General features: G+C 35.6%; 1 protein-coding gene across 14 annotated transcripts in view; it reads right to left on the reverse strand.

The window, feature by feature from the left end:
• LOC145668991 (ATP-dependent DNA/RNA helicase DHX36-like) overlaps window positions 1–12,878 on the reverse strand; it is a 157,964-nt gene that overhangs the window by 118,573 nt on the left and 26,513 nt on the right. For all 14 annotated transcript variants that reach the window (XM_081737309.1, XM_081737300.1, XM_081737308.1 and 11 more), the window contains 3 exons: window positions 10,682–10,874; window positions 8,827–9,004; window positions 3,557–3,714 (listed from right to left, as the gene is read on the reverse strand). In XM_081737309.1, the coding sequence (XP_081593435.1) occupies window positions 3,557–3,714; window positions 8,827–9,004; window positions 10,682–10,874 (529 nt within the window). The remainder of the gene's footprint in view (window positions 1–3,556; window positions 3,715–8,826; window positions 9,005–10,681; window positions 10,875–12,878) is intronic.

Raw genomic sequence — 12,878 nt, forward strand, 5'->3', positions numbered from 1 at the left:
GTGAAACAGAAGAAACTCTTTTTCGTGAAATAGTATTTTCAGCGACAGAACGATCCATGCAAAATATATTAAAAACCGAATTCGTCGGATATTCATCTCATACTGAATTTTTTATCTTTAGATTTGAATTTTCCAAGAGAAATCGAGTTTATTCGCATTCTGGCACTGATTTACACCAAGAAGAATTTGAAAGGGGGTAAACTGAAGTTCAAAGATGGCCAAAAGCTTGTTCACAAACGAGATGTCCTTGCTCCTTCACGTGTGCAGTCACGTGAAATATGTGATCTATGGGAAAGAGAACTTCTTTGTATCGTCTGGGAAACTTCAAATACAGGAAGCATCCTGGATTCCAGAAAAAAGAGGTCAATGCCAATTCTTCAGATCCTGTTTCACCTGCATCTTCCTGCAGCACTTCCTCTTTGCCATTCATTGGTGACCTAAAAGGTTGAGTGCGATCTCTGGGAAAACAACAATTTGGAATTTCGAAGAATTAAGACTGGTTAATTAAACAACCTTATGGGGTTAAAATATTATTACGATACTAACACTTTCTAATACTTTGATTTGTTGGCGAAAAAACACTACAAATATATTCAAAATACAAGCATTTTGTAATGAAAAGTTCTGCCATTAAAATTATTTTTTATTGTGATAACTCCTAAAATAAGCAAAGTTGATGAAAAAACAAAAATCAAAAAGCGTTACGTAACAAAGGGGGAGGGGTTCAACCCTGCATTACAAAGTGTGACAAATGAGAGGGAGGGGAAAAAATTGATCAAAAACAGCATTATGTAATATGTGAACGGTCCCTAATGCCTATTACGTATGTTACTTATCTGCAACACGTTTTTGAATGACTCCAATGTCTTTATTAGTTCTCAAGATATGTACACTCATGTCCAAAATTACTGTCGCATGTCTAGCAACATTTTGTTTTACTCATTCTAATTTTCGTATTTATAATTCTTTTCCTATAAAATTTACCACAAGTATACATTTCCCGATCATACACATAGTATCAGTATTAAAAGTACCCCGTAAAATCATTACCAAATTATATTCTTACAAGAAGACAGTTATGGATATGCGACAATCTTTTTGGACATGATTGTACCTTTGAAGCAATGTGTACAAAATAAAGTGGTCTTTTCATCGATATCTCGATCAATTGCTTGTCATGACGAATAATATAATTCCTCAAAATAATATAATATAATGGAACTTCCCTGGTGGGTGGGAGAGAAAGAAAGAGAGAGAGAACCGGTTGTTAAATAATTAGAATAACACCATTGCTTACACCTGCTTAGCGTTCTTCTTCCTTCCTTGTAATCCTTCAGGTCTTATTGACTGCCAGATTGCTGTCATTTTTTATCGTTTCTTTTTCTCCTTCACAGCTGCTTGAACTTCGTTGTTCCACCACCACGTTTTCTTTTCAATGGGGGCTCTTTCTCTAGTTTCTCCCACAAGTTTTCTTGCTGTTTCCCCGAGCGCTCCTGATATTCTGGTTCATTCTTCCTCCACGTGCATCTCTTCTTTCTTTATTTGCAGTACTTGTGATGTAATTTTGTTTCGAATCAGCATTTGTCCCATCTAGCTTCCACCATTTTGTTCGAAGAAGACCATTTTTTTTTTTTTTTTTTTTTTTTTTTTTTGTTTGTTTATTTCTCCCTGCTTGCTTTAAATGCAGATATCAGTTACTACATACAAGGCAGTGTTCCTTCGATAGACTCTCACCTAGTATTACCTTGGAGTCCTTTGCATCACGTAGGTTTTGTCTCCTCCTTAAGATAAAGTCGATCTGAGACCTTGAGCTGCCACTCTTATATCAAATACGTTCTTTCTTCTTATAGAAAGTGTTCAGGATAATAAGATCGAATGCTTCCGCCACTTGTAGAATGTTCTCGCCTTCCTTATGGCCTCCAGGTATTCATTAGTCATGTGCACCTCGAATAGTACCTCCCATTGTGATAAATTCAAATTTTGCAGACTATTCAAAATTCACTAATAAGCAATAGACTTACATGGGATGCGCATATTACTGATCTAAATAAAAAAAATTAGTCCGTATCTATTTTGTCATTTAGAGACTGACTGTGTGGTTCGGTGTCAAAAGAAACTTTGCTGTTGTTGTACTATGGCAAGTTTTAATTCTTGTTAAGTTATGAAATAATTTTCTGGGAAGCTTCCTATTTCAGTGTTACTATTTTTCGTCTACAGAAAAAGGCAATAAGATCTATTTTTAATCTATCACTACGTCTCATGCAAAAGAGTCTTTCAGTCAAATAAAATTTTAACTGTGCCTTGTCTGTACATATACAAAAGTATCATATATGTAAAGAGAAATGAAAGTAGTTTTCTTCATGTTGACGATGTACACTCATGTCCAAAATGATTGTTGCATATCTATAACTGCCTTCTTGTAAGAATATAATTTGATAATTATGTTGCAGGGCACTTTCAATACTGATACTACGTGTATAATCGGGAAATATATATTTGTGATAAATTTCATAGGAAAAGAATTATAAATACGAAAATTAGAATGGGTAAAACAAAATGTTGCTAAATGGAGAAGAAAGTTTTGTTTTCGTTTTATTGTTCTTGTTTATTGCTCTTTTGACATGTAATTTGCGACATACATGTCTTTACCGATTATACACATACTAACATTATAAGAAATACCGGGCGAATCCGTTATCAAATTATATTCCTAGAACAACATATTTATAGACATGCGACAATAATTTTGGACATGAGTGTACATTCATACAACACACGACAAAAGAACAACATATTCACATCATACCAAAACTATGCGTACACCAAAAGAAGTGTCCTTCCTATGTCCGTTCCTATGTTGTATAATAAGCTCCCGACTTATTTGAAGGATATCAAAAGCATACTGAAATTCAAAAATGAACTATTCAATTTTTTATGTAACAAAATGTACTATGGCGTTAACGAATACTTGGGTGATAGTTTGTAAATTAAATGTAATATCAATTATATTCAAATATCTTCATATTACTTGACAAGTTCTATGTACTGGTCTCTGACCGATAATGTACGAAATGGATGTATAAAAGAATGAATGAATTCTTTCATATCCTAATCTTGATCGTCCTACATACCTATTTAGATCTCCTAGTAGGACAAGCTTTTCATGTAACGAACCTTTTGCAAAGTACTATCTAGCTCCATCCAAAAATTCTTGCTTTGTCTCTTTAACACACCCAACTTGTGGGACATACTCGTAATTGCTGACTATATTCAAGGATCTCTTTCTCTGTAATAATTCTGTCGCTTACTCCCTTAAGCTTGTGTCCATTTCCTGTTTCCTCTAATCCTGAACCATTTCATTTAGTCTCCTAGATGCATGCTATGCTCATTCTTTGTCTTGCCAGCGCCTCCGATATTTCGTAGCTCCTACCTCGATAAAGCAAAATATCTATACCACGAGTTATAGATACCTACAATTTAAAATATTTCAATGTTGATAGTTATGTTTATTACTGTTAGTGAGAAAAACAAGAAAAAATCTAGTTATCTGACACACCCTGTCATTTCCAGAATATCTTCCAAATAATACTCCTGCACTGCAAAATTTTCTCCAGGAATCGTGAAGTGGGGACAGTTTCCAAAATACTCTGAAAATCTTTTGTCCTCTTCACCCTCAATTGTCGCACTCATTAGGATAATTTTCAAATCTGGTCTCTGTAATAAATAAATAAATAAATAAATAAATAAATAAAAATCTTAGAAGTAAATTACGAAATTGATGAATTGTAAACTGTTTTCCTTGCTGCTACATGATATATATATACACAGGATGTTTCAAAACAACACCGACAACGTTTGAAAGTTTGGGAGGTGATTCCTGACACCAAGGTACGACAAAAAGTACAGACCAATCTGGCTGCACAAATGCTTCCTTTCAGAGTTATAGGCTGCCGAAAACATGAAAAAATGAACTTTAAGGTCTATAGCTCCAAAACTATGGGACATGCCGTAGTCGGTCAGGACTTCACTTATGAACTATTACGTGCGCTATACAAAAATACAAGTTTCAGAATCCTCAGGTACTCACGAAGCAATTTTTATAGAAGGAGTTTGGCTACGGGCATATAATTTGAAGTACTCTCCAACTGCCTCTATAAAAATTGTTGTGTAAGTACAACAGGATTCTGAAACTTGGATATTTGGATAGTTCCTAAGGGAAGTCTTGACCCGACTACGGTAAGTCCCACAGTTTTGGAGCTATGGACGTTTAAAGTTCATTTTTTTTTTCATGTTTTCGACAGCCTGTAACTCCGAACAGAAGCATTTGTGCAACCAGGTTGGTCTATACTTCTTGTCTTATCTTGGTGTCAGGAATCATCTCCCAAACGTTGTCGGTGTTAAACACCCTGTATAAAGTTTTTTTTTTTTTTTTGTGAGCTTAAGTGTGGTGTCTATGACTCTAAGACGCATAAACGTTAAATGTACAACTACGATGAAAAAAATCACTAGGAACATATTAGGTAATTTTTATTTAGCGGTACTGACTATACACGTCATCATTGTTCTTTACCCCATGGATTTCTATGGGGATTTTTCTGTTTCCACTGAAATAAACTGGAATGTTATTGGGTTTAATTTTACTAGCTTCTCCTTCAAATGTATTTAATTATCCTTACTTTGTGAAAAATTTCGTGGTATAGAAACTTAACATTTAATCATCAAATCTGAAAATGAAATGAAATGAAATCTTTCAGTTTTACGTCACACGATTATGCCGGGCAGGTTAAAGGAGACGGTGATGACGAGAAATGGAGGAAATAGTGGAATGAAAAAAAAAAGTGGGAGAACCCCGAGAAAACCCAAGCACACAGTGTTTACCCACCACAAAGCCCACATGGTGTGAGCTGGAATCGAACCACGGATCTCATGCACTTGAGGTGAACGCTCTACCACTAAGCCACTGTGGCCTCAAATATCATCAAATTTATCCCCTTACTTGCGTAATTTTTTGAAAATTTTGTTGCAGGAGTGGCCTTGCCCATAATATTATGCATGCCGTTCTCTAGGCACGGGGTAGTAACCGGTAATAAAACGAAAAATGTGTTCTTCTTGTGTTCTCCGTATAGCGTAAATTACTCAGGAGTGACACCATTTTCAAACTACATAGGTTTTTGCAGAATTAAAAAAAAATAAATAAATAAAAATAAAAATGTAAAAAAAAAAAAAAAAAAATTATGCCACTGAGGCAACACTTTTGTTCAGATTTTACGCCCCTGTTACACGATACGGGGGCCTGTGCATTTACGGGTTACGCAAGTAAGGGGTTAAGTTATATTAAATTTATATTAGTGGTGAGCACGAAAACAGGTTTTTCGGTTTTTTAGAAAATCAAAACCATTTGTTATTACTTTCAGAAACTGGTTTCTGAAAACCATTTTTTTAAAAGTCAAAACCACCAATCGATTTGGTTTTCTATCAAAAACCAGTTTTAGCATTGTACCAAAACCGGTTTTGTTTTCAGAACTAGTTCGATTTTCTATCAAAAACCAGTTTCCGGTTTTCTAAACCCGGTTTCGATCATCCCTAACTTATATACAGCGCCACAGGACAACTCCGTTACAAATAAAAATACGAACAAAATGGACAATAAAGTTATAGGAAATAGGCGGTTTTCAATGTAAAATGTGAAATTCGCCCAATAGCACCAGCCTCTTAAGCTTCACACTGGTAAATCGCTCTATGATAAATGAAAAAGGAATGTTGCCAATACTGAAGGCTGTTGAACGGAACATACATATATGCAAAAATGATACGGAAACGTGCATATTGTTGCTTGACGGAACTAGAAACCTCATACCCGTTTCTCAGCAGTGCCGTTCTGTAGGTATGGTGAAAGCCCCACATCATGGGGATTACACGACATCTCTTTTTCCTCTCAAAGGAAACAATCGTTCTCACGTATGAACAGTAACATTCTCATAATAATTCTCGTTAATTTCTGTACTTAAATCAAATGAAACGTAAGGGGACTTACTTCAATGAAATGAAGATGATTTTTTGAAGTTTGCTTCCCACGGTTATGCCGGCTAGGCTAAAGAGACAGTGATGATGAGAAATGAATGAAATGGTGGGATGAAGAAAGTGCGAGGATCGGGAGAACCCCGAAAAAACCCACGCATACGGTGTTTGTTCACCACAAAGCTCACTTGGAGCGAGCTGGGATCGAACCAAGAACCCATGAACCAGAGATGAACGTTCTACCAGTAAGCTACCAGACTTACTTTGATAAAAGTTAACTTTAGCTAATTTTACAGTTATTACAGTTTCTTCAAAACAAATTCAAGTCATAGAATAATGAATTTGAAGCTTAAAATATATAAAACGATAATCATGCCTGTTGTTCTATATGGCTGCGAAACATGGTCGCTTACCCTGAGGGAAGAACGTAGACTGAAAGTATTTGAGAATAAGATTCTGAGACGAATATTCGGACCCAAGAGGAACGGGAATGGGGAATAGCGGAAACTTCATAACGAGGAATTGCATAATTTATACGGTTCACCTAACATTGTTAGGGTCATCAAGTCTAGGAGGCTCAGGTGGGCAGGTCATGTAGCCAGGACGGAAGAAAATAGGAACACTTTCAAAGTCTTAACTGGAATCTCGCAGAAATAGGAATATAAAGTAGAAAATTGGATCCAGTTGGCTAAGGATAGTAGTCGTTGAAGAGCTTTTTTTTTTTTTTTTTTTTTTTTTTTTACGGCCTCCAGGTTCCATAGGCCATAGAGTTAGTTGGTTGGATAGAATAGTGAAAGGTATTTAGACAGTGTCTATTTGCATTACATGCCGTTATTACAACTCATCTAGATACTGTGTTTTACAGTTATTACTAACATTCGCTCAAAAATGCCAGGCCTTTAAATGGTTAACCGAAATCATGTAGATGAGACATGATAATGGTATTTCATGTAAAACAAGAATGTGTATGGAACTTATTTTTCACTTCTTGATTACTTTAATTTATTTTGCAGATACTGTATTTCAGGAAAAAAAAACTAAAATTAAAGGTAACAACATTTAATGAGTAAGATGCATCATAATCATACAAGCAGAATAAAAATATGGTTGTTGTACTTTAATATTTAGTAATGTCGGCATGATTTTTTGTTAGAAACAATTGAACAGCTATGAATGTATTCTTAGAAGAAGTGGATCTTAAATGGGGTTTGTCTAGGATTACCTGTTGTTTTAAGAACTTATAGTGTTCTGTGATATAGAAAATATGATAGTACGGTTTTTATTATTATCTTTTATAAAGTGAAAATGGATTATATTCATTATATTAAGGGTCTTCACTACAGCGAAATTTAACTACCGCTAATTGTAGAGTTTTTCTGTAATATCTTACAAACAAATAAAAATATTCGAACAGCGGAAACGTACTGAACTAGACAATACGATTTTACATGTGATACCTTTACCACATTTCACCTATCTGCTTTTGGTATGCCGCTATTTACAGAACCCGCAAAAAATGCTAAATCTATCTACAGTTGCAAATCAAAAGCAGATAGGTGAGTTGAGATAACGGTATCACATGCAAAATCGTATTGTCTAGTTCACTACGTTTCTGCTTTTCGAATATTTTTATTTGCTTTGAAGATATTACAGAAAAGCTCTAAAATTAGCGGTAGTTTAATTTCGCTGTAGTGAAGACCCTTAATTTCATTATATTATATTAATTTTCAATCACCTCATAATGTTTGTTAGTGCATATAGTTAACCAACTAACTAATTGTATGACCTATGGAACCTCGAGGTTCAATGCCGCGTTCACAAAAGCTCTCCATTGACATACGTCCTTAGCCAACTGAATCCAGTTTCTACATTGTATTCCTATTTCTGCGAAATTCATTTTAATATTGTCCTCTCATCTGCCCCTAGGTCTTCCTAATGGTCGTTTTCCGATTAACCTTCCAGTTAAAACTTTGAAGCTTTCCTACTACGAGATATAAAGTGTGCAGCTCCTCGTTATGAAGTTTCCGCCATTCCCTTTTCCCGTTCCTCTTGAGTCGGAACATTCGCCTCAGGATCTTGTTCTCAAACACTTTCAGTCTGTGTTCTTCCCTCAGAGTAAGCGACCATGTTTCACAACCATACATCACAACAGGCATGATTATCGTTTTATATATTTCAAGCTTCAAATTTCTCGATAGAATTCGCGACAAAAGATTATGAATTGAATAATAACACGAATTCCCTTATTTTAGTTGAGAGGAGTGATTTGAGATAAGTACATTTATTACAGAAATAAGATGCACACAAAACTCATCACGGGTTAAGATATCACTCGTAATAATGTCCACGGTGGTTCTATGCGATACCTACTACCCCGAACAGAAAAATAACTACCTTAGTAGGGAAAGTTTGTTTTCGGAGAAGACAGCGATACAAGCATTGAGAAATTGGTTGGTTCCACACGGAAAGAAATCCAGGTGGAACGAGCTCATTCGAACTCACTCTCACATGGCCTATCGACAGGAATCAAAACGGAAACGGTAGAGGTAGTTTATTCTCAGATTTCCATAGTAAACAGACTATTATTACCCCTGTTTTAAGTGTGTGTGTGGGGAAGGGGAATTATTTTTTTACTATATTTTCCATTCCTGCTTTGGGATGCTTTTGTTTTACCTATATAATTTACCTTTTCAAATATGTGCACTCATATTTAAGAAAGGATTTTATTACCTAATCAAAGTTCATGTCACTATCTGATTCTGTTTACCTATCTTAAAAGCTCTTTACAGTTACTTTATCCGTACGTACCATTTTCATTATGCCTTTCACCAAAGTCATAAGAGCATCAATATGTACATCCCTTTCATGTACTTCATCAATCAATACGTGAGTAATATCTCGTATATAGGGATCTGACATCATCTTCTGAATAATAACCGCAGTGGTGCAATACATAATGGTGCCTCTTTTTTCTTTCGGAAGTTTTCTGAAATAAATATGTAAATAAAAACTTACAACTTACACAGCAATTTGTACGAATACTTCCAGCAAACAATTGTAAGATAGTGGTTTAGTTTCCTTGGTTCGGAATCTGAAGGTTTCCAGTACCAATCCAATGACCGGCAACCCAGGCCTGAGATTATTTTAGGGGGTTTCCCTTAGTTCTACCAAACTCAAGATACCTTTAACCCGGCCGTCTTCCTTCCACTACCTTTTCAATTGTTGGTTTTGCTATTATATAAATGTTAATGATTCTAGCAGATAGTAAAAACTTGTTACATAAATAAATAAATACATGGTATCTAATAAAATTCCAAAATGAAACTTCGTGACTTTTTCGTGACCTTTTCTTTACCAAACCATTAAATGTCACAACGTTCAAAAACTAATACAAGGCGTCTGCTAAAATTCTACAATGAAATTTCGTGACCTTTTCTTTACCAAATCATAAAATTTCCTAACATTTTCAAGAGCGAATTTGGGTGCGAATTAGGCCGAATTTTCATCCATGCGATACAAACGTACTTTGCTTGCGATTTGGTAGCGTCTAAAGCCGACCATTGACATTTTTGGTGTTGAATTCTGATGTTTTATAGAACAAATTTTCCAATCTGTACTTACATTTGCACAGTAAAAAAAAATAAATAAATAAAATAAAATAAAATAAATAAATAAAAAAAATTTTTAAAAAAAGCTAAATTTTATGACTTTTTCGTGACTTTCATGACCGTTTTCTGATTTCGAAACTTTTTCGTGACGTTCGTTCTCTGTAATAACAGTCTTATATTCTTTAGAACTTATCTTTATCTTATTTCTACTTTCAAAGGCTGCTTCCTGGAGAGATAAAAACTTGGTGTCTTCTCACAGTTGAATAAATTGATGAAAAGCGTAGGTAGTTTTGGCGATGCGATGCAATTTGATTCGCCACTGCTCAATGATGCCAGCTGAAGGACAATCTCAAAAGCGAATTTGGGTGCGAACTAGGCCGAATTTTCATGCATCCGATAGAAGCGTGCTTTGTTTACGATTTGGTAGTGTCTAAAGCCGACCATAGACCTTTTTGGCGGTGAATTTTGACGTTTTATAGAACAAAATTTTCCAGTCTATATTTCTATTTGTACTGGTATAAGAAAAAAAATGGTGACCTAAAAGCTAAATTTCGTGGCATTTTCTTGACTTTTATGACCGTTTTCTGATTTCGTGACTTCTTCGTGAGTTTCGTGACCGATAGACACCCTGAAATAGAATTAAAAGTTGAAGCTGACTTAACGGCGCTTTAAAAAAAAAAAAAAAAAAAAAAAAAAAAAAAAAAAAAAAAAAAAAAAAAAAAAAAAGAGGAAGGGAAATTGAAAGTAAAAATAAAATTATTGATGAAAGTTCATTTTTATCTAGAACTTGAAATAATTGTTCCTGGAATACATTGCCGCAGCTTTAGAACTCCAGTGAAATCGAAGAGGATAATCCGCTAGCTTTCTTCTCTTCTCTAATAAACTCTTCAAACCCTCTGTTAACAGGTCATTTAATGGACGGTATACCTGCAATACACTTTCGTGTTCTATATCCTAAAATGGAACAAACACAACACGTGTAAAGAATTTTCACGATTAACCTTCTTTTTTACTATGAATTTGGTAAAATCCAAGAAATGTAATGCTTTTCTTACCTTTTACCGCGAATCTGGTAACCAACAGATCCTTCTCCGATCTCTTCCACTCGTTCTTGTGCAACTCTCTCAGAAATGGTAAGTACATTGATTCGCCTGGGTTGAGTACATACAACGCGACAAATTGATCCTTTTCCTTTCTGTATAAAATCATCCAGTATAAACTGAGGAATCTGCGTGGTTTTCCCACAACCTAATGGAAAGAATAATCCAAAATAATTAATTAAGCAGTGTTACTGTTTCTTTTTATTACTATATAAATATATATATACATTCAGTATTTTTTTTTTTTCAGAGAAAAAGGAGCTATTACATATGACATTGCCACATGCTGTCGAGTGACTGGAGCAAGGTTCAACACATTCCATCTGAAATCTACGAATCAAACAGTGTGTCTAGTCTGTATACATCTGGTACTCTGGCCTGCTACGTCTACGGAACTAAGCTTATCGATCGCATGTGGGACGGCGCTACAGCTATACCAAGAACTACACAGCCTAGAGAACAAGAAGGTTACAGGTGCTATTAGCATAGAGTGAGTACTGTACCGTATGTCGTTTGAATATTCTGTATATATTCAGGACGTCCTACGGGAGCAATGTTCGGATCGATATCAGTTAACATCATTTTCAGCTTGTATACTAATTCTAGACTGCGCGAGAGAAACAGTATTAAGTCACAAATTGGCCAAAATAAGATAAGTCAAAATTGGAGATCTGTATGTCATGCTCCACTTCTGGTTAACTTGGTATAGGTCAATTCTAAACGTAAGTTAAATAATCGCGTCTTCGTACTGTTAGTAGAAGTGATTCATACTTATGTTTTGTGTAATAAAATATCGCCTCCTGAAAACCTCTGTTTTTTGACTTATACTATTTCTCCCGCGCAGTCTAGAATTTTAAGCAGATATACGTGTATATATATATATATATATATATATATATATATATATATTAACGTGGGTTCCTGTCACCACGGCATGGCGCATCCTCAGGTTGCGGATCGAGGAGAAGGCCTCTAGATATAGAGGTTAGCTGCGAATATATTGAATAAGCAGTCGCGGACAGCCGACTGGGAGTGGTCCTCCAGCTTGGGGGTTTGGGTAGGGCTAACAACCTCATCCTGTAAAAAACAGCACTTGTTCAGAAATATTCACAAAAGCCTCGGACAAGGACTGATAACTTGGCACGACCTCAGCAAAAGAAAATGGACATGAGATTTGGCACATGGAATATTAGGAGTCTTTATAGGGCAGGCGCGTTAAAATCCGTAACGAGGGAGTTAGAGAAATACAGGATGGACGTAGTAGGAGTTCAGGAAGTTAGGTGGGAAGGAAATGGATCTGAGAATTCCGGAAATTTTACGTTCTTTTACGGGGAAGGAAATAAAAATCACCAGTTAGGAACAGGGCTTTTCGTTCATAAACGTATATTACCAGCAATTAAACGGGTTGAATTTGTTACTGACAGACTTTCTTTTATTACTCTTAAGGGACGGTGGTGTGATATTATTGTTTTAAATGTACATGCCCCAACTGAAGATAAGGATGACGATATAAAAGACACTTTTTACGAGCGATACCATATGAAAATTCTATTAGGGGATTTCAATGCGAAGGTACGGCGAGAGGATATTTTCAAACCGACTATAGGGAACGAAAGTCTGCATAAGGAAAGTATTGACAACGGTGTTAGACTCGTGAACTTTGCAACATCCAAAAACCTAATCGTGAAGAGTACAAAATTCCCACATCGCGACGTTCATAAATACACTTGGACATCACCAGACGGGAAAACACATAATCAAATTGATCACGTTTTAGTAGATAGAAGAAGGCAATCTAGCATAATTGATGTCCGGTCGTTTAGAGGGGCTGATTGTAACACTGACCACTACCTGGTAGCAGCGACAATACGAGAGAGGTTATCGTTCAATAAAGGTAATATTCATTGTCCGAAAACGGAGAGATTCAATTTAAAGAAATTAGAAGAGAGACAGGTAAGAGAGGAATACCAGATTGGAGTTTCGAATAGATTCTCGGCTTTAGAAGATTCGGAGTGCACTAGTGTTGAGGATACCTGGATTGAAATTAGAGATAGCATTAAAATTTCAGCAAAAGAAAAATTGGGACACGCGGAAATACGTAGGAACAAACCATGGTTCGACCAGGAATGCATAAAACTAGCAGAGAAGAGAA

The sequence above is a fragment of the Thermobia domestica genome, chromosome 13 (genome assembly GCF_964235325.1).
Source record: "Thermobia domestica chromosome 13, izTheDome1.hap1.1, whole genome shotgun sequence".
Lineage (NCBI taxonomy): Eukaryota > Metazoa > Arthropoda > Insecta > Zygentoma > Lepismatidae > Thermobia > Thermobia domestica.